General features: G+C 31.4%; 2 protein-coding genes across 6 annotated transcripts in view; one reads left to right on the top strand and one right to left on the bottom strand.

The window, feature by feature from the left end:
* The first annotated feature begins 61 nt into the window (after positions 1-61).
* On the top strand, positions 62-7,777 carry LOC127735725 (cilia- and flagella-associated protein 53-like). Its single transcript, XM_052246006.1, has 7 exons — positions 62-210; positions 1,902-2,131; positions 3,239-3,412; positions 3,917-4,139; positions 4,411-4,710; positions 5,045-5,261; positions 6,213-7,777. The coding sequence occupies exons 1-7, from the start codon at positions 142-144 to the stop codon at positions 6,539-6,541; spliced, it is 1,542 nt and encodes a 513-aa protein (XP_052101966.1). The 5' UTR covers positions 62-141; the 3' UTR covers positions 6,542-7,777.
* A 5,133-nt stretch (positions 7,778-12,910) lies between these two features.
* LOC127735724 (von Willebrand factor A domain-containing protein 5A-like) overlaps positions 12,911-23,326 on the bottom strand; it is a 43,265-nt gene continuing 32,849 nt past the window's right edge. For 3 of the 5 annotated variants that reach the window (XM_052246003.1, XM_052246001.1, XM_052246002.1), the window contains exons 14-18: positions 20,419-20,497; positions 18,227-18,306; positions 16,758-16,800; positions 15,691-15,917; positions 12,911-14,785 (exon numbers count right to left, since the gene is read on the bottom strand). The gene's annotated coding sequence lies outside the window, so the exon portion shown is untranslated. Of the gene's footprint in view, positions 14,786-15,690; positions 15,918-16,757; positions 16,801-18,226; positions 18,307-20,418; positions 20,498-23,021; positions 23,241-23,326 lie in introns of those variants that run through there. The other 2 variants (XM_052246004.1, XM_052246005.1) reach the window with 2 other exon arrangements.

The raw sequence follows: 23,326 nt of genomic DNA, 5'->3' as shown, positions 1-23,326 counted from the left end.
TGGAACATCATTTTTTAATGTTGTTGGGGACGTCACTTCCTGGATACGTAAATACCGTAAATACTGTGGCCATGATTGAAGACAAACCAGCTCTATAACATCTAAATTTTTGTCAATAACGTTGCAGATAAACCATTCAAAATGATGATTACAAAACATGTTCGCAGGACTCGTGAATTTACGGGTCCTACGCCATCGTCAGTTGCAATTGTGAGTATACATTTACAATATCAAACAGTTTATATAATATATATATCTATATTGCAATCCCTCTTTGGAATTGATACACAATATATTTCTCTTACATTGGATCTTGCACTCAGTGGCTCATACAGGAAATAATAATATGGACCATTTTCAGAAGAAATGGTGTTGCATTTTTTATGGGAACACCAATGTTTTGGACATATGTCATTAATGAGACAATGTAATTTATGAGAACAGAAATTGAATTTCTTAATTTTTTTCAATGGTATTGACTATTGAATTTTGGAAAAATGTATCATTGGGTAACTGACAAGGGATTAATTCCCCAAAACCAACAGGGCCTCAATCATCAAAATGGAACATCAAAAGAAAAAACCCAGATAAAACTCATAAAAAATTAAAAGTTTTCAAATAACTGGGTTGGTATATACTAAACCCTATACAGCTGAAAAGGTCAATGGTTATGCTCTTGGCGATATGCAAGCCGTTCTTGAAGGAACAAACCATCTAATACATACTGGGAGTAAGTTTTCTGGAGCTTTCTTTTTCAATGAATTAGGCAGTGTCCAATAAATGAATATAACAACTACTTTAATTATTATTTTATTAAAGTTTATCACTTAAAAAACAATGCAACCAAAACAGTAATGAAAATCCACCTCTCCCTTCTCTCTTTTTCCTCTTCAAAATTCTGGGAGACTGCTTTACTCTTCTTATATAATATACATGTACATGTAGTATGGTCTCTTCATTAAAATAGGGTCACTCTGGATAACATTTTTTTTTTTAATTTAGGGCATCTATCTTATGTCTTACACACTTTTATTCTAAATATCTTCCTCCATAAGGACTTTTTCCACAAATTTGCTTGATGAGGAACAATGTGACTGTTCATAGAAATAAGAAGATGTTGTATGAGTGCCAATGAGACAACTCTCCATCCAAGTCACAATGTGTAAAAAGTATACAATTATAGGTCAAATACCGCCTTCGCAGTGCCTTGGCTCACACCGAAAAGCAAGCTACATGTATAAAGGGCCCAAAATAACTAGTGTAAAACAATTCAAACAGGAAAACTAACGGTCTAATCTATATAAAACCGAGAAAGGAGAAACACTTAAGAACCACATCAACAAACGACAACCATTGAAACTGGTTCCTGACTAAGGACAGGTGCAAACAAATGCAGTGGGTTTAAACATTTTAAAAGGCGCCAACCTTCACTCTAACTTGAAATAGTAGTGTAACATTACAACATAGAAAGACACACTATAAAATATCAATTGAAATGGCTTAACTCAATCAAAAAAACACATTAACAAAAACAAGTAAACATGCACTGAAGGAATAAATTTGATCTACATGTATGACACAATGTCAAAAAGACTATAACCTTGGACAAAATGGTGTTAAATAAAATAACGTACACAGGTAAATTTAAATATAATGATTTTGTTGTTAGTACGGAGATATTTTTTACAAAATACATAAACATGCCTTCTAGTACTGTAATTTCATTTAAAAAATTGTAACACAAAATATTATTGATGAAATGGAATGACCCATATAAGTATTAAAAATAATATCTTAAGTTACATGTACTGTAGAACGATTACTAGATATATCCTTTAAAAACTGTTTGATTTTGATTTATTTTTTTTTTCATGAAAAATGACATCTCAATTTATTTACAGATGGCAAGACCGCCAAACAAAAGACCACCAGAGTATTTGATTTTAGAAAGAAGGAAAAAAGAAGACAAATTAGCAGCCTACTCAAAGAATATGGAAAATATGGAATTCAATGACATAAAAAATGAATGGGAAAGAACAACAGACAGAAAACTAAAACTAAATGCGACTAGAAGAAGAGTGGAAGGTCTTATCCAGGCTAATCATTTCACTGTTGAAGACAGAAGAGACAAGTATGTTTTAAACTTTTCCAGTTAAGACATTGTGTTAACTTTACCATTGAGACAGCAACACAAAATTAACATAGACATCTTCAGGTCAACATACATGTATGTCTAGCCTTAAATCATCCCAGTTTTTTTCTAGAAGTATTTTTTGATGTATTTTGTTGCACTGTTATAGTCTCATGGAAGTATATCCTGTTTTTTCCTTTTATTCATATGATTACGTAATAAAATTAAGCTGTAACTATTGAATTTATTAAGGGTTTGTTTTTAATGATGCTTTTGAGAATACTACACTTTGTTTTGAAAAGACCATGCCAGATGCCAATTATTGCATCAAACTAGACAGGTGATTCAGTGTCCCATAAAGAATTTTGATTTTTTTTAAATGAAGATTTCTGCTGTCATGATTATTAAGTCTCCCACACAAAGTTTTGAGACATTGTTTTTTTTTCTAGTTTCTTATTAAGTCACCCAAACCAAAGGTTTATTGGTGTATTGTGTTTGTCTCGTTTCTTCTTTTTTTATTATTATTTTAATCTATCCTTCATATAGTCTTTGTAAAATGTCATTAAAAATGCAATTAAGTAACTTACTGCTGTTACTGGTATCTACCAATCCTTATTTTTTTAAAAGAAGGTACATGTAGCAAGTATTTTTTAATTTGTTTGGCCTATGTGCCCTATTTTACTAGGATTGCACAAATTTCTAATATTGTCAATATTTTTGGCATCCCAGTGATGTCATAAACATCATAATTGGTACATGCACATGTATATAAAGAAACCAAAAATTTTCGTTCTGTATGTTTTACCAAAGAGATTCGCTAATTAAACATCCTCCATGTCACCAAAATATCTTTTGGAAACTAATGCTGTTACCTAAGAGAAGATGTTAAAATAAAATGAGATGGCAATTATTTCATATACATGTAATTTTTTATTGTTTAAATTCTATAATTGTTTTGCTGTTTCTTCAGAAAATCATTAAGTTGTTGACCTAACTGCATATATGTAAAACAAAATATAGTTAAATATATATCTTTTATGAGCATGAGATTACTGGTGATTTTAATTGGTCTTTATTTTTTAATTACCATCTTCAATTATTTATTAGACTGAGAAGTTTGTTAAGACAAGAGGAACAAATGTACCTAAGAGAAATGGATGCAAAGGAAGAAACTGTGCTGGAAAGACAGGCAAAAATGAGAGAACGAGCCAAGTTCCTAAAAGATAGGAGAGAGGATGAAAGACTACAATATGTACAGGAAAAATATGACCAACAGTTCAGGTAATTTTAACTCATTTTTTATGTGTGTGTATTTCAACTGTCAATCGAGTGAAAATTGTAAGATGACTTTTTCCTGCTCAACATAACATGGTGACACTTTCTGTTGACAGTTGATTTGCATTTCCATCTCATACACTTAGTACAAGTAGTAATAGTATTAAAATTACAAGCAAGTAGAATATTCTGAAAAAAATATTAACTGAAATCTTACAGATTGAACTTTCAGTGTTATATTTTCATGAAGGATTCAAGGCTGGGAAAGGGCAAATGTAAAAAATTCAGCAATGAAAATTTAATATTGCTTAACCAGGTTTTTTGTTTGTTTAATAGATCATTTAAAAAAATGATATGAAGAAATGTCTTATTAATGTTACATGATTTAATACATATAAATTTAAACCTTCATTATTCAGAGTTCTAATTGACATTATATTAAAAATTCATTTTTTTCTACTTCATTTCTACAACCGTCAGCTTTTTATTTATAAATTATTGTTTTTCCAGAGATCAATGTGAAGAACTGCGATCAACATTATCTAAACGCCAACAAGATGAAGTGTGCGTGGAAAGATTAGAACAACTAAGAGTGAAGGATGAATTAGACCAAGCCAAGAGAGTTGAGGAAGAAATGTATGCCAAATTATGGGAAGAAGATAGACTTGCTAAAGCTGCAAGAGAGGAGAGGGATGCTAAGGCAACTTACGAAAGAAATCAAGAAGTACTTAAGGTAATGATTAACGATTATGAACATCATATAATATATTTTACCTTGGTAGCTGTATTTCAAAATGCCATGAGTCAATGTGATTAAGAAAAAAAATTCAAAATTCTTAGAATTCACAATTGTTCTCAAAATTTACAACCAACCAAGTAGATTGTTGTTAAAAATATCAGTAATGGGAGATAACCCAAGATAAATTATTACTTTTGTGTTAAAATATTACTTTTCCCTAGTGAATGTAGTTTAAGGTTTTATCTACTAATATTTATATTGAAAGGTGCTCAGATTACAAATGGCAGCTTTGGAAGAAAAGAAAGAAGAAGAAAAACGTCTCAAACAAGAAGAAAGACAACTTCTTCTTGAGCAAGAAATGTTACGTAAGATTGAGGAACAGAGAGCATGGGAAGATAAGGTCCGTCAACAGAATGAGACAAGAGATATGTTAGATATGTCTCTACAACTCAAGATGAAAAAGAAGGCCAAATTAGAACAAGAACAATTAGCATTTGATTTGAAGATTCTTGAACAGTTATTAGAGGAGTCCAGGAATGAGGCATTGGAACAACTACAGAAAAAGGTATTTCATTTTACACATTATGCAGACAGTAAAAGATTTGGTTCAGTATTTTTTAAGTTCAAGTTAAAACCACCATATGTATTAAGTAACTTCTCTACAGCATAACAACTTCAATGTTTTTTGCCAAATCTTGTTTAAAAACAATCTGATATTTGCTTATCCTTTTTTAAATGAAAACATAAGAAAAACGTTATATTTATTTAAACTTTGGCAATCATTACCTGAAATATAAACTGCCAATGTTTTTTATTATTGAGTCAAAATGCAGAGGGGAAAAAACTATTTAAACTTATTTCACTGAAACTTACATTATTATCATTTTCAATTTAAACAGAAAGAAATGCGTGAGGAAGATAGAAGATACCGTGAATATCTCAGACAGCTTAAGGAGGAAGAAATGGTGAAGGAGATTGAACTAGAACGATTGATTCATGAGGAAGTAGAAAAGATGTGGCAGAAACGTTTGAATCAATGGAAACTTGAAAGAGAGGCTCGTAAAAAGTTATTAGCTGATGTACTGCAGGGACGTGCTATACAGCTACAAGAGAGATGTAAGATAACAATAGATTTTGCATGATTAGTTGCAATACATGTACATGAAGTTAATAAAGTTTCCTTATTGCTCTTTGACATAGTATTTAATGTTAATGCCTTAAGTAAGCCATCTGTAGACCAAAATGAAGCTTTGATGAGAAATTACTCATGACCGTATAGTAAGACGCATTAGATAGTATCTAAATATATACACATAAATGATTATGAAATCAGACAGTCTGGTCCAAATGCAGGACAACAGCTTAAAAATTGGTTTAAACTTTGAAGATGTCAAAGCATTATAAAAACCTTCTTTGATTGCTAATCTTAAAAATTATCTGGATTAAAAAAAATGCAATATGAAATTAGAAAAGATTTGGTGCATTAACTTAACCAAAAATTCATTGAAAAGCTAGAAAATAACCCAAGCGGTGTTTTTTGTTGTTTGTCTTTGTTTGTTTGTGAGTTATTTGTTAATGATTGATGTGGTCATTGTACTTTGTGTTATTTTTGGTGACCCCTTTTATCCCTGTGTATGATCAATTCATCAAATCAACATCTATATGTGACTCCTGTTCTTTTTGGTGATCCCTTTTATCCCTGTGTATGTACCATTCATCAATTTAGAGCTTTTGTCTCTTAGTCTGAGCATGCTTGACAAAAATTAATTAAGAAAAGGTCTTTGGTGGCCTTCGGCTGTTGTCTGCTCTTTGGTCGGGTTGTTGTCTCTTTGACATATTCCCCATTTCCATTCTCAATTTTACTTTGAAGGCAACATACTTTACATGGGTAATTTAAAGTTACAACTTTCAGACAAAGCTTAAATGATTTAGTTCTATTCATACATTCATAGTTATGTTTTTCTATTTAGTTCTTTGTGATTTTGATGTATTATTAAATATTAACGTTTCTGTAATCTTTCTTGCTGTAAACATGGTTCATAAATAATTGTTTGATCTCTATTTCAGTGATGGAAAATGAGAAGAAACAAGCAGTAGCTGAAAGAGAAAGAGTAGAACTATTAAGGACAATCGAAGAAAACAAAAAATATGAATATGAACAAATGGAGAAAAATTGGCACAAAAATCGTCAATACCAAAATGATCTATCTGGTCAAATAGATTATAATCACAGACTTAGACAACAAGACTTTGAAAGAGATGAGGCCGAATATAGATTAGGAATGCAGGCTGAATTTGAATATCAACAAAGACTTAAATCTTGTCTTGATAATCCTGAAGTTGATCGACCTCATCCAATGAGACGAGCAATGATGCAACGTAGCGCTCATCGTTAAATGGATTAAAAAAATGGCTGAATCAAACTTTTTTAACTTTGTTATGAATTAAGACTCAGTATTGAATAAGTCACAGATTTGCTGATGAGTTAAACTAAAAAATAGACTTCTAATAATAAAATATATTGATTATAGCCATACATCAGAATTTTCTGGTTGAATGTGTAATGGAGACATAATTATGATGTTATTGCATATAATTAAGTATTAAGCTAGAAAATTTCCCCTAAAAAGAAAATATAATACTAAAAAAAAAACTGATAGAGCAAGTTGTAATGATGAAACATAAGCATATATAAAATATGAAGTAATTTTATGAAGAGAAAAGAAGTTGAATATATATGGGAGATGACTCTTCATTTCTTTTTAAAAAAATGATTATTTATTCTACAGGATAAAGTGAATGTTCTTTTTTAATGAACAATAAGGTCACAGTTTATAGTTAAACAAAAATGCATGAAATAAAAGAGATTTCTATTTTTAAATTTGCATAATTTATTAAGCTATCAGAATTCTTAATCCAAGTTTAAATGCCAAGACCTTTTTAAATTCTAAGAATGTGTTATCACTGTATTGTGTATTTAACCTTCATAATGTTTCATCATTGATTGTGAGAATTCAAGGTCATGTTTTTTTTTAATTCGTGGTTGTGATGAACCATAGAGCTCAATTTAGATGTGCATTTCATCTTTTAAAAGATCATCATGATCATAATTATGCATGGTCGTTTATTTGTTATATAATACATGTTATATATTTTTTATCTGTGATATTTTCTTAGTACTAAAACCAAAAACTTCACCAATCAAATGTTCATACGAAGAAGTTAATTATTTACTGTGAACTTTTGCTACTTATTTAATAATCAACTTTTCCAGCCATATCTGCCATTGGTAAGGCATTTGCATACTTAAATATTTCATAGTATGAAAACAAATGAAATCTACCTCAGGCATTATAAAAAAACTGAAAAAGCTGTGATGCAATATGAAACATATTTTATCTGATTAATCTGTGCTTGATTATCAACTGTTATTATGGTCTATTGCAATTACATTGTAAATATTTCTTAACCAAAAATTTAGAAAAATTTATAAAATAGTGTATCAGTAGTAATGAAGTGAATTGGTTCTTAGCACTATCTATCTATTATTGTAAAAAAAACTTATGTACATTGTATAAATATGTATTTAAAATGTACAGAAAACGTACTGTAATATAAATAATCACTTTGAAGTATTTTTCTTATCATTTATTGACAAACAATTGCTGCTCAACATATTTATTGTTGTGAAGTATTAATCTGTGGGCTCATTTACATTCGTTAAAACCAATTTTTATGTATTGAGAAAACAATTTTTCATATGTACTTGATTTCATGGGTTTGACAAATTTTACATACCACCCATTAGGACATTTGCACTTTATTGAATGTTTAAATTTGTGGTTCATCTGTACCCACAAAATCTACAAAAATTAATACCCCAGTAATAATAATGAATCCACAGTAAATAAAGGGGGATAAGATACCATTGAGGTATCCAAAAATCATAAGTAAAAGACAAACAGACAACACCATGTGCAAAAGAAAACACTGAAAAGACAAGCAACAGTCTACATAACACTACACAGAAAACTAAAGATTGAAAAATGTATAATACCAATGTCAATGTGCAGAAACACCTCGAAATCTATTATTAGGTACAGTCAAGACCAAATGTTTGAGAAATCAATCATTAAAACAGTAGGAAACATCAACCAGAGGAGTTACAGAACACCAAAATCAAGCTAGATCAACTTTACTTTTAGAAGGTCTCAACCTTGATTAAGTGCAATTAGATAGTTAACAAACTAAAAAAATGTCTATATTACTCATAAATGTATTTCAACTGACCAACAAAAAGCCCACAATAGACATCTGAAGGTCAATATCTGATCTTAAATAATACAGAAGGGTCTTTACGATATGTCGAGCTCTAAATAACCCCAAGGATGAATGGTAAATACAAAATATAGTTACTCTTGGTCTTCTTTTGACTGGCAGTAAAACCCTAACTGACGTTTGGTTGGTTGTCCCACATGTATAAATTTGCAGCCACATCCAGTCAGAATGAGGACGCTAAATCTGATACCTGGTGTAGAGTTTGTTTTCACCCTAATCATGCATGAAATATTTGCCATTGGAAGTTAAGTCACCAAACAGAGTCTTGCAAAGATTCCATATCAACATCATGTTTTTGAAAGAACAACATGCACAGATATAGCTCAGGACAACACTTCTTTCAGACTGGTACATTAACATGTATTGGAGTTAAACAGATTCACATTCAATAATTTTTGTTGCTGCATGTTGATCAATGATCAATCAACCTGTATATTTTTAAAATATCATTACTAAATTTTTCAACAATACTTAATTCTAAAAGAAGGAAAATAATTTTATCACCAAACATATAAGATTTGTACTGTAAACCACATACAGATCTAGAGAGAGTAACCAACTAAATGTCCTGATGAAATACCCCTTACTAGAGTGAAACTAATATGATTAGAAGAAGGTATGAGGTATTGACCACTGAAATAGTATCCAAAAGGACACAAAAATTAACAGACACTAGTGGTCAATACATAATCTTCAACAATAGACAGTGAATATACCAATTGTCATTGTAACAATGCAATATTTGCCACTGGACATAATTAAATACCAATTCATCCATTAATATGTCAACTTTTAAATCACCTAGAGGATTGAAAAGATGTGAATAAATTTGAACTGACATAATCAAAGATGTCCATCTTACAATCATTCCATACACCAAATATTAGTTTTCATATTGCTTATAGTTTCTGAAAAGGGCACCAAACCACAAAAACTTAACATGGATAAATGAACCATGAACATTATCTTTATATTATTGTATTCAGGAGACAGGCTAAAACACAAAAAGTTAACATTGATCAATGAACCATGAAAATGAGGTCAAGGTCAAATGAAACCTGCCAGACAGACCAGTACACCTTGCAATCATTCCATATACCAAATATAGTTTAATTTAATACTGATCACAGTATCTGAGATATGGACTTCAATACGAAAACTTAACCTTGATCACTGATCCATGAAATGAGGATGAGGCCAGGTGAACCCAACTGACGGACAAGTAGATTTTCCCAGGTGAACCCAACTGACGGACAAGTAGATTTTCCCAGGACCCTATATTCCAAATATAGTTATCCTGCTACTCATAAAACCAGGTATTCACATTTCAAAATAAATGGGGAATGTGTCCATTGGACACAGATGATGCCCCTGCTTGCATATCATATAAAGTTATAAAGGGACATAACTGAAGAACGGTTAAAGTGACACTACCCAAATGTGTACTTGATCTGAGTTTTGTGGTAATAAATATTGTGTATAAGTTTCATAATATTTGGTTGAGGATAACTTAAGTTAGAGAAAGGAAACGAAAAATTCAGCAATTTTTCCATTTGTACAGGGGCATAACTAAAAGTGACACCACCAAAATTCAAACTTGATCTGTATTTTGTGGTTATAAGCATTGTGTATAATTTTCATTACATTTGGTTGAGGCAAACTAAAGTTAAGAGAACAGAAACCAACTTTGGGACGTACGTATGTATATACGGACTGATGTACAGACGGACAAGGGTAAAACTTAATGCCACCTCCACTACGGCGTTGCATAAAAATAGTTTTTGTGTTGCCTGCCACGAAAGTCAAAGCATGCAAGACAGCTATTACTATTCAGGGACAGCAGTGTGTACTTTTTAGCTCACCGTTCCGAAGGAACGGTGAGCTTTTGCCATCACTTGGTGTCCGTCGTCGTCCGTCTGGTGTAAACTATTTCAAACATCTTCTCCTTTGAAACTACTAAACCAATTCCAACCAAACTTAAGCTGAATGATGCTTAGGGTATCTAGAATAAAGTGTGTGTTTTATTTACTATTTCGTCAAATAAAATGGCCGCCATGGCTAAAAATAGAACATAGGGGTAAAATGCAGTTTTTGGCTTATATATCTCAAAAACCAAAGCATTTAGAGCAAATCTCACAGGGGTTAAAGTGTTCATTAGGTGAAGTTCTATCAGCCCTGAAATTTTCTGTTGAATTTGATAACCCATTGTTGGATTGCTGCCACTAAATTGGTAATTTTAAGGAAATTTTTGCAGATTTTGGTTATTAAACATGGCCGCCATGGCTAAAAATAGAACGTAGGGGTAAAATGCAATTTTTGGCTTATATCTCAAAAACCAAAGCATTTAAATTTAGAGATAATCTGATGCGAGGTACAAAAAACATTTCAACGGAAGTTTTAAGCCATTCATTAATATATATTGAAAAGCAAAATTATTCATTGCTGAAAGATTTAAGCAAAAAGTTACAGGTGAGCGATTCAAACTCTTGAGAGCCTCTTGCTGTATTAAGCTTTATATTTAAGAAGGTAGAAGACCTGGATGCTTCATACCTTGTATGCAGATACCTTATGTTACAAAGTTTCTGTCTGTCCTATTTGCATTTTTCATGGTGACTGTTTGAAAAAAATTATAGTTTTTTTGTCATGTTAATTTCTCATTTTTATGAGTAATAGGAACCATATCTAGTATATGAATTTGTTGCAACGTCTAGATTTTCATTAGACAGGGTTCAACCGACCTCAACCTCATTTCATGGATCAGTGATCAAGGTTAAAGTTATGTGAAAAGTTCCATTTCTCAGATACTATAAACAGTAGGTCAACTATATTGTGATGTATGAAATGATTGTAAGGGTTAAAGGTTAGCTGGTAGGATTCATCTGACCATCACCTCTTTTTCATGGTTCATTGGTCATTGTTAGGTTTTTATGTTTTGGTCTATTTGTCAAGTACAATGAGCAATAGGTCAAGTATATTTGGTGTGTGGAATGATTGTAAGTTGTACATGTTTGTCTGTCAGGTATAATCGGACTTTGTCCTCATTTTCATGCTTTTCTGGTCAATGTTAAGTTTTTGTGTTTTGGTCTGTTTTCAAATTACCATAAGTAATAGGTCAACTATATTTGGTGTATGGAATAATTGTGAGGTGTGCATGTCTTTCTTACAAGATTTATCTGGCCTTGACCTAATTGTCGTGGATCTTTTAAAATATTAAACTTATGGGATACTTGTGGTAAAACCTTTATCTTTAAAACTTTTAACATAAAAGCAATGGTCAGTAAAGCAGGAAAGACATTTCAGCTTGTGCACTTTTGTTTTAAGCAGACCCTGAACCAGGAAAATGAGGTCAAAGACAAATAACATTTGACAGACAGAAACTTCATACATAATGCAACTGTATAAATAAGTATTCTATCCCTGAAATATAAAGCTTTAAGCAAAGAGTTTACAACACTGCCACTGGATTGTAATCCCTATGTCTCACTTTCATGGTATGCCAAACAAAAATGGTTAATGTTATAAAACTCCCAGAAGAATTGTCAAATCACAATGGTTCATAGTCTACTGAACTACACAGAAAGACATATAGCCCTTTATAGCATACTGTTCGGTGTGAGCCAAGGCTCTGCGTTGAAGGCCGTACTTAGACCTATAATTGTTTACTTTTTACACATTGTTACTTGGATGGAGAGTTGTCTCATTGGCACCCATACTACATCTTCTTATTTCTATAGCTTCCTTAAAGTATTAAAGCTTTCTGGTAAACGGTCTTAAAATGGATATGCTGAGATTGCAAAGTGTCATTGTGTTAACAATGGTCAAAGTCCCTCAACTCCTCAGGAATTGTCAAATCAAAATGATAATTGAGTATGATCAACAACAGATGATGACAAACAATACTAGCAAGTATTAAAGTCCCATGAAAGCTCTTTTTCATGCATTATCCAACAATAATGGTCAAATCAGAAAGACATTTAAGTATGGTCAACTCCACTTCATGAAAAACAATTATACAAAGTATCATAGCTTTATGTTAAATGGTCCTAGACAAGTTGAGTTCACAAAATGTCACAAGTAAAAAAAAATACGGTCAAATCCCCTGAACTTCTGCAAGAGTTGTTAAATAAAAATTCATTAAAAAACAAATGCCATTTAATCTGATCATGAAGAATCTGTCCAAGTTTCATAACATTCCATTAAGTTTAAATAAAGTTATTGATATCTGAAAAATATAGTGTCTTTCAGATGGACAAAGACTATTACTATGTCCCTGCAGCACATTCAGTATGGATTAACAAGGCATTCTTGTCAAAATATATACCATTAAAATTTAACAGTTCAGTAATACAAACCCAACTCTGTTTTGTTAGCAAGGCTATAAATCATCAATTTGCAAAACTTGTATTTCCCAAACAGACAAAAAACAATTTAAAATTAACAAATTTAATAAATTAAAATATCTACAAAATATATAACATCTACAAATCTATATGAAAATTTAAAAAAAATGTAATATAACACTAATAAAAACTATAAAAAATATATAAAAAAAAATGTTGTAAATTATTTATAACTAGTTAAAAAAATTAATATGTTCAGTATCTTCAATACAGAAATATACATGCAACAATTTTGGGAAACTCATCCTCTTTTTTGTCTAAATTGTAGCTAATGTCCTTTAAAATATTTAACATCTTTATTAATTTAGAAAAGTCACTATATTAACTTGAGGTGAGTGATACTATTCTTAGTATCCATTTTTGAGAAAAATGAAGATGTCTCTCTGGTTCTCGTTGGGGTTCCTGTGTCTTTGTTTAGTTTTCTTGAGTAGTATTTTGAAGCATGTTGTTTTTACATATAATAACTTATAACATAAAAATAAGTTCATGTTAACTTATTAACACATCAACTATTTTTCTTAGGAAACAACAACTACTTCTAAAATTAAGGGTGAAAATTTCTTAATAAGCTGTTAACACAGAGGCGTCTAGCCTATTTGATTGAATCACAAAATCTAGCGATTGCATGTGAGACAAAAATTGTATAAAAAATTATTTTAAAATATTTTATGAGAAATTTACAAATATGTCAAATAAAAGGCCTGTAAGGGGAAATATTAGAAAGGGCACATCCTGCACAGTGTACACATCACCAAAAACCAGAATGTACCCATAGTACACTGATGCCCCACTCGCACTATCATTTTCTATGTTCAGTGGACTGTGAAATTGTGGTAAAAACTCTAATTTGGCATTAGAAAGATCATATCATAGGGAACATGTGTTCTAAGTTTCAACTTCACTGAACTTCGACTTCATCAAAAACTACCTTGACCCAAAACTTTAACCTGAAGCGGGACAGACGGACGGAAAACATAATGCCCCTAGGTTGGGCTTTAAAATATTTATGTTTTAAATAATGTAATAAACCAATAATTGAATCCCAACACAGATACATAAATACTTCATATAAACTACAATGCTACAGGGTATATACTTTAACTATTTTATAAATGAAAGACTGATAGCACTAAATTGCACATATATAAAGCATTAAATGGAACTGAGTCACATAGCTATATTACACTTTAACAAATACAGTTTAACCTGACTAAATCAAACCCTTCATAAACTGCTAATCTGTCTAAACTGGATTCTGACATCTTACATACAAATGGTTTTCTTTAGTAATTTACAGACAGTAATAATAACATTAAACAGATAAATCAAATGACCTTTCTGACATGTAATGTTTATTCAGTGATGCTTGAGGTATAAATTTTTGTAAATCCAAAACTAAATGCAAACTAGGAACAGCTGATAAAAAAGAAAAGTTCCCAAGTATAGCTTATCTCTGAAAAAGAATCAGAGCTACGCATGAGGAAGGTGTATACCTTATTTCAAATGATTTCTTTTATAACGAAGAATATCCATATTTTTAGTTACCAAAGATGAGTAGAAGAAATTTCAAGACAAATCCATGGAAAAAGAAAATTGGTGAAAAGACAAACCATTATCCTAAACTTTTTTGAACCAAATACTGGTAAAATTTAGATATAATATCTTGGGATCCAAAAGAGTTACATTAGACAGGTTTAACTACATTATATTTATATTTCACATTATTTTGACAATATTGGACTCTTTGACTTCCTGTAAAATTTCATCAACAGTTTTCCCATCCTTCTCTTGAGATGTAAGCCATTGAATTGCCTTGTCACAAATCATACCCCATTCTGCTTTACAATGACTGAAATTGGTCTCCAGGAAAATGATCACTATTGCTGTACACCAAACACTTCCCTAAAAGTATATAAAATGTAAGCACAGATAACTCATTGAAAGAGAAAGATTAAGACATTTTCTTCTTGTTGGGTGTTCAATAAACAGTCAAAGTCAAATTCAAAACACAGGTACCAGTAGTCTACAATTAAAGAGATAGCCAAATTGGCTTTGTAAATCTCATATTATAATCAAAAAGGTTATTGAAGCATAAAATGACTATGTCTTAATAAACATACTTTTTGTCAGACAATGCTATAATCCTCTAGTATTAAACTCACCATACTTTTTTTATTCGATATGCACATACTTTCATACACAGGAACGGACTTGCATAAGGGCTTTTTACATGCCATTTAAATGTTCAAATTACAATTCTAATATAACATATACCCTTTATCAATTTAATTTCTTTTCTATTTCTTTTTAGATTGAGCTTTTATATATATATATTCTGTGATATATTCAATATAGTTAGTTATACATATGACACTGGCATGAAAAAATTTGAACAATGATATGTGCCAAAAAAACAAATATGACAGAAAGCAAACTATGACAGACAGCAAACTATGACAGCCACTTAACCATTGTTTGTTTGAAAGACTTCCTTACATCCATAAATGTTTATAAAAGTAACAGACTGACTTCATATTTGTGATGTAAACCCCAATCTCTAAGTCTAGCCTTTACACAGCAGAGATAAACTACTAGAATAAAGTAAATGCAATTGTCTATTTATATCTTAAAGTTCTGTTTTCTTACTGTAAATTGTCTGTCCCATTTGATAGATTTGCACTCTCTACTTCTGTTAATAATTCCTGTAATATCGAATCAATTACCTAAGTCCAACCATCTTTAAAATAAACAACAAAAATAGTTTCTATTTTCCGTTATTAAGAGATGACAAAGCATTACACCGTTACCTTGTATTTTGCCTTCAAATTTGTTTCTGTAGTGTTTATTATTGTAGCCAATCTTTGAGTTGGAGCCCAGGATCCGTCAAAATTTTGTTGTGATACAAGGTCCATCAATTTATCTCCTGTCGACTTATTTGATGACGGAACATCTGTATATGAGTCATCATTATCCTCTGACCCTTGCCCTTCTTGTTCTTCTTCAATCTGTACTTGTGTTTGATCTTCAGTAGCCTCTGCATATATAAAGCAGAATTATTCCCAGATTTTCTAAGTACTCAAACAAATGCATCATGCATATCCTTTATTAATCAAAATACTTGTGAGAACTGAAGGGTAACTTTCATTGTGAACAATTTTCAATTGGAGTTATCTCCCTTTGCTTATACATGTATGTGCAGTTGAACTTGGTTTTATTTTAAAGATCAATGCATAATATATATATGTTGTTTATCAAGGCAGTGACATAAAGGTTCTTATTAAATTTCTTGTAATCTATACCCCAAACACAATATTTGACTCAAACATTCTATACAAAGTTCTGGTATTTGTCATTTATGAATTTTTCAATATTTGTAAATGATACGACTTTTCTTATATTTGACAAATACTTTATAATTTTATCATAATTATTATGCATTATAAATCATAATGTGGATTATGAACCCTATAATGTTATCTAAAACTGTCATTCAGTTTTTTTTTGTCATGGAATTATCAAATATCATCAGATTTTAGATGCAACATATAATTTTTTTAAGTTTTGTTCTAACATATTCTTTTGAACCAAAATCAAAGACTATGAATACATTTTTTATACATGTGCTTGACTTCTTCATTTTATAGATTTGATTGATCCATTGTTGCTTGCTTAACATCTAGTGGCAATTATTTCATGCATATTCAGGGTGAGATGGTTTCACTGATTGATCAAATCATTCTCAAATCTTTTATTGCATGTTGACAAACAGAAGGACAACAGTTTACATAATATGTCCCGCTGATGACGGCATTTAAAATATTGAGAAGCTCCAACGAATATATGGTGAGTTGACACCCATTCATTCTGTACTTACTGCTTTTTAAGAAGCTTGGCCATGAAAAACTTGGCAAACTTGGCTGAAATACAAACATAAAATATTGATGAAAAGAAATACAGAAACAAATTACTAAAATATATATCAATTCCTTTGCACCCAAAGACAGCATTTTGTGAAATTTTCACAGGATCTTACCTATATTATGTCTTTTTTTCCTACAGTACCAGGTTCACATTATTTATTTACATAAGAAAAATAAGAATAAAATATATATCATTCACAAGAGACCAAATGACATAGAAATTAACAACTATAGGTCACCGTATGGCCTTCAACAATGAGCAAAGCCCATACCACACAGTCAGCTATAAAAGGCCCCGAAATGACAATGTAAAACAATTCAAACGAGAAAATTAACGGCCTAATTTATGTACAAAAAATGAACGAAAAACAAATATGTAACACAGAAACAAACGACAACCACTGAATTACAGGCTCCTGACTTGGGATAGGCACATACATACAGAATGTGGCAGGGTTAAACATGTTAGCGGGTTCCCAACCCTCCCCCTAACCTGGGACAGTGGTGTAACAGTACAACATAAGAACGAACTATAAAAATCAGTCGAAAGAGGCTTAACTCATCAGATGGATAAAAATACAAATACTACAAATACAAGTGGACGTGGCCGGGTACTTGTACATACAAGTCATACTGCCATTTTTTAGATCCAGTATTGGTTGTTAATTTGCTAATTTATCGTTTAAAGTTTTTTGTCCAGTGAGCACAGCAAACCAGTTCAAAAAGAGTTCATAATGTGTTGAACAACTGATATTTTACAATATAAAGATGCAGATAATCAAATAATCGATTTATCGGATTTTATATGTGTATTTGCATGTTAGAAACAAGTGTTTTCTTTGCTTCACCAGTTCAATCCAGAAGATGACGTGATTAAATCGGGTTAAACTTATCAACATCGGTTCATTCATAGATTGTGACGTTGGTGATATGTCCTGGTCAAAGTTATTAAGGCCATGTCAAAGTATTTGATGTCACAAAGCTGTGATATGCAATTTTATGACGAGCTGAAGGGAGTAATACAGACAGTGGGAACACTGATAATAACTCTTATCATACCTCCTTTGTCAAATACAGTCATTTAAGGCAATACCTTCTACAAAGAGTCATCTGACAATTAGATAGGAATTTACATGTAAGTATTTTTGCTCAGACAAATTTTCCCCATCTATAATTGTTTTTCAAGATATTAGAAAACAACTTGCATTTTTATACCTTATGTTCTATTTTCAGTAATGATGTTGATCTTGATTGATTGGCAGGGACAAAAAGTTTATACTAAATAACCTATGAACCATTTGGCTAATTGAGCTAAAAAGATAGTTAAATGACAAATGTCACTTTTCAAATAAATAAAAAGGACGATTATTTCTAAAAGAGTAAATTAATATTTTAATAGCAATTGTTAATGTCCATTTCTTACCACAAACCTTGTCCACCAAGATTGTCTCTTATGCTTTTTTGCACATGCCAAAAATGTACTTGCACCAGATGCAAGAGCTTCTGTAAATATATTAAAAAAAGTATTTCATCTTCATTAAATAAAAGAGCAGAGTTCCAATGTCCCCCGCATTGCACATATTTTATCTAGCCAAGGGCAATAACTAAAAAAAGTACTTTTTTTGTTTGTTCTTTAAAACATTTTATAAATATATGATTATTTTGTAAACGAAAATAAATTACATTTCAAACAGACCTTCAAGGGCATATTACTTATAGTATACTATAAGTTTTATAAAATCTGGCAAGAATTGTACTTGTGAGAGTGTTAATGAGGCTATTTTCCATAAATTTAATATTTCCAAGTGTTATGACTAGAAAAGTAAAAGTCCACCATTATAGAACTTGTCCAAGAAATTGCTGATATTAACCTATAGTGTAAGTTTTATAAAAATCTGGCAAGAATTGTACCTGTGAGAGCGCTAACAAGGCCATTTTCCATAAATTTAATATTTCCAAGGGGCATTACTCTTTTAAAAAAGTCGATCGTCCACCATTATAACTTGTCCGAGATATTGCTGATATTAACCTATAGAATAAGATTTATAAAAATTCTTGCAAGAATTGTACCCGTGAGAGCGCTAACGAGGCTATTTTCCATAAATTAAATATTTCCAAGGGCATAACTCTTTTAAGAAAGTCGATCGGACGGACAGACGCCCAGTATTTAAATTTCCCTGCAATGCAATTGGGACAAAAAAGTGGTAATAGCAAAGAGAACCACATTACACTACATAAATATAACTACTGTGGATTCATTTATTTTCGTGGGTACCAATTTTCGTGGTTTGAGGAAAACTTGCATATTCGTGGATATTTAATTTCGTGGTTTTGGCAAAGTCTGCATTCATTCCTTTAGAAAATTTGTAATTCGTTGAACATTTAAATTCGTGGTTCTCCTGTACCAACGAAATCAACGAAATTTGGTATCCAACGAAAATTAATGAATCCACAGTAAATCTAAAAACGCATCTCAAACTAACCAAAGTTCTGGTATGAAGCAACACTAAATGAAAAAATCAGTTTATAGTAAGAATATTTAAGTATATGAGGCAAAATCAGATGCAGGTCGAAAACACAAGCCCAAAGTTCACATGAAACTGCTTTCTTTGGCCTTTGATATCAAACGTCCAATTTAATCTTAATACTAGTGTCCACCACAAAAAGACCTTTAAAAACTTCAGGCTGTTAAATTGACATCAGACCGGATTTTCCTGCATGAAATGATATTTGCAAATCTGGACCCCAAACAAAAAAATGAATTTTTGTAGGGTTCAGAAATGGAAAGGCCAAAATCAATCTATTAGTATCATTTTTAGCTATTCAAAGGTCTACAACTCAACAACAATAAAACCTAAAGTTGTGTAACAGGAAACAACATATCTAAATTTGAAAAGATTTCGTCAAAGCAGTTTTAAGTTATTGCACCGACAACTTTCTAAGTATCACTTTTCGCTACTCAAACAACTCAACAACGATAAAAACTAAAACCATGAAAATCGAAATTGACCTTCATTTAGTCACAGGAAACAACATATCTAAATTTGAAAAGATTAATCAAAGTGTTTTCAAGTTAATTAAATGGACACTGTTTGGCAGCCACCCACTGTACAACACCAAATTAATAACAGATATTTTACCATGGAAATCCAGCTAAAAATCAAAAGTTATGTTTATGAGCTCCATAACAGCTGGTTAAAGTAAACAGAAAGAAGAAGAATTGTTTCATATTAGATAGAAATTATGACTACCCTTGGGAAATAAGTATTGACTGCAATATTAATAATATTAAGACCAGAATCTAACCATGAGAGAGGGTCTGGATGCGGTCTACAGAATAGAGAATAATGGGCCAGAACTACAGAAAAATGGTCCAAAAAAATAAAGAATACTATATAATGGGGTGCAAAAATGTAATGAATAGAAAATAATATGCAAAAAATATATAGAATAGATAAAAATGTTCCTAAATATTTCAACAATTCAGAAAATGAAGGACTTCCATCCAGACCCTCATGAAAGAACCTTGAAATGTGAATCAAAGTGTTAGTACAAATAATGACAGAATAAATGTGTTTAAATTTATAGTACAGCTGTTACTATATACTGCATTACCTGATTTGCATTCTAGATCATCAAGCATTTCACACCTATCTAAACACATGTCTATATTCGATACCATACAACGTTGTCTCTGAAAAAAAAATTACATTTTAATCACATGATTCAGCCACACTTAGTTTCATGGTTTGTGAAAAAAAAATTCTATGTTGAGATGCTATTGTAACATGGCTGTCCTTGTAGAATGTCTACGAAAGTTTAGGTGTCCTCTAAAATATCCGTCTGAGTTGTTGTGTATTAAAAGAAGTACTGTGCTACTAATTGTTTCATGCATATTTTATTCCATAGATTGCTTATGATTTTTTTAAACCACTCAATAGCCATAATGTTTATTATTGACATTCATGATTTATTCTCATATAATTTTCTTGTAAACTTTTGAAAGAAATTATACAATAAAAAAAGATCACCTAATTTGCTTCTCTTTTTTTTTTTACTTCCTACACATAATATTGTATTCACTTCTTCTTATTTGACTATGTAATTATATGTAAGTGTCATAAGAAATAAACTTAAAAACACTTAAAACTCTTTAAAAATTCACGAAGGATTCTGCAGAATCATGTATCTCTCCTGTGATTGTTGCTGACAGTGTAAAAGTGTAATGTTGATTGATAAAAACTAAGTGTATAATTAATGCCAGAAAAAGAATTCAAAACATTTTTCTTCAGATGCTCTTTCTTGATCTTGAAGAAGCTTACTTCCAACTTTAAAAATCATTCCATGAAAGGTATAAATAAGTTTGTGATGTCTTAAAAAAAGGTAATCCAAGACTGTATTTAACCATTAACTGCAGGGGACTCACACTTTATTTCATATGATTTGGTTTTTTTTGTCCCATACAAGAATATATATGGTTTAGGGGTGGGGATCTCGAACATTTACAAGTTCTTAAACAGGAGGGGGTCGGGGGTAACTCAAGGGGACTCTCCTAATATTTCATTTGATTTGTTTTATTGTCCCATACAAGAATATATATAGTTTCGGGTTGGGGATCTTGACCGTTTACAAATTCAAGAATATATATGGTTTAGGGGTGGGATCTCGACTGTTTACAAGTTATAAAAAAGAAGTGGGTTGGGGGTTACCCCCATGGACTTCCCCTATATTTCATTTGATTTGTTTTATTGTCCCATACAAGAATATATATGGTTTAGGGGTGGGGATCTTGACTGTTTACAAGTTCTTAAACAGGAGGGTGTGGGGGGTGACCCCAGGGGGCTTGCCTTATATTTCATTTGATTAGTTTTATTGTCCCATACAAGAATATATATGGTTTAGGGGTGGGGATCTCTTCCGTTTACAAGTGGGGTGGGGGTGACCCCAAGGGACTCGCCTTTTATTTCATTTGATTTGTTTTATTGTCCTATACAAGAATATATATGGTTTCGGGGTGGGGATCTTGACCGTTTACAAGTTTTCAAAAGATGGGGGATGGGGGTGACCCCCATGGACTTACCCTATATTTCATTTGATTTGTGTTATTGTCCCATACAAGAATATATATGGTTTAGGGGTGGGGATCTCGACCGTTTACAAGTTCTCAGACAGGAAGGGGTGGGGGTGACCCCAGGGGACTCGCCTTTTTATTTCATTTGATTAGATTTATTGTCCCATACAAGAATATATATGGTTTCAGGGTGGGGATCTTGACCGTTTACAAGTTTTCAAAAAGAAGGGGGGTGGGGGTGAACCCGGGGACTCCCCTAATATTTCATTTGATTTGTTTTATTGTCCCACACAAGAATATATATGGTTTAGGGGTGGGGATCTCGACTGTTTACAAGATAAAAGCACATTCTCAAATTGAAGGGGGGTGGAGGTAAGAATATATATGGTTAAGGGAGACTTAATTATCTACAACATGTCTAATAATGAACAGTAAATTTCAAACTTCATTTATACAGTCCTACTAGTAAATTTCAAACTTTATACATACAGTCCTACAGATCTTATCAGGAAACAGAAAATTTTCAAATAAATCTGTCACTCCAATTTTTATTGTGAGATAAGACATTATGCTGAGTCATAAAATGATAACAAGATAAAAATATTTTAAAATACCACTTTTGGATATTAAAAATGGCGATAACTCAAAAAGGAGAAATACTAAAATCGTGAAAATTGAACTAGATCTTCATTAAGTCACAAGAAACAACATATCTAAAATTTGAAAACAAATCATCACAGCATTTTCATGTTATTGAAGAGACACTGTTTGGCAGCCGTCACATTTTCATAAAATTCCAGGAAGGTTTGACAAAGTTATTGATGTCTGAAAAACCATAACCTGAGACTTTATCTTAATGTTTATTGTAAAAAAGTCCATTTAATAGTAAAACACCAACAATGGAAAAAAAGTATTTTCAAAATTTTACTTTGGATATCTACCATAGATATTTTTTAATACTGGAAAAGTATTTTCCTTTTGCATATTACTTTTGTTTACCCTGATAAAGAAATATGGTATTGGGTTCCATTCAACAAGAAATTTTAAATACCAAACAAGTAATTTTCATTTTGGGAAGAAAATAAACACAAGACTACATTTGCAGTAACAAAACAAAGGCAGTGAACCACCCCCCCCCCCCCTCAAATGTTTTCATCATATTTTGTTCCTAAAATCATAAAATGCCTTGCCCCAAGTTTCATCTGCAGGCCATAGTTAATTTCCTTAGTCAAAGATACAGGTACTTTAGTATCTTGATCCACACCAACAAATGCTGTGTATTTGGAAATGATGTTTGCTGCTTGACTGAATAAAATAATCTTTTCTTTTTCTTTTCCAGATTGCCGCCCATCAAATTCAAAGTTACCTAAAGTGCATATTTAGTAATAAATATAACTGAATTAAATATATAATGTTAAGAGTTTTTTTATGTATAATTATCTTACTGAATAT

This window comes from Mytilus californianus, unplaced genomic scaffold, assembly GCF_021869535.1.
Source record: "Mytilus californianus isolate M0D057914Y unplaced genomic scaffold, xbMytCali1.0.p SCAF_3, whole genome shotgun sequence".
NCBI lineage: Eukaryota > Metazoa > Mollusca > Bivalvia > Mytilida > Mytilidae > Mytilus > Mytilus californianus.
Note: the sequence above shows the minus strand (reverse complement) of the source record. Positions and strands in the feature narration are given on the sequence as shown.

Bases quoted from the DNA above. Each gene is read 5' to 3' on its own strand.
- LOC127735725 (XM_052246006.1), top strand. From the start codon at position 142: ATGATGATTACAAAACATGTTCGCAGGACTCGTGAATTTACGGGTCCT. The intron at 211-1,901 runs GTGAGTATACAT...ATTTATTTACAG, and splicing joins CGCCATCGTCAGTTGCAATT to ATGGCAAGACCGCCAAACAA. The intron at 3,413-3,916 runs GTAATTTTAACT...TTGTTTTTCCAG, and splicing joins AAATATGACCAACAGTTCAG to AGATCAATGTGAAGAACTGC.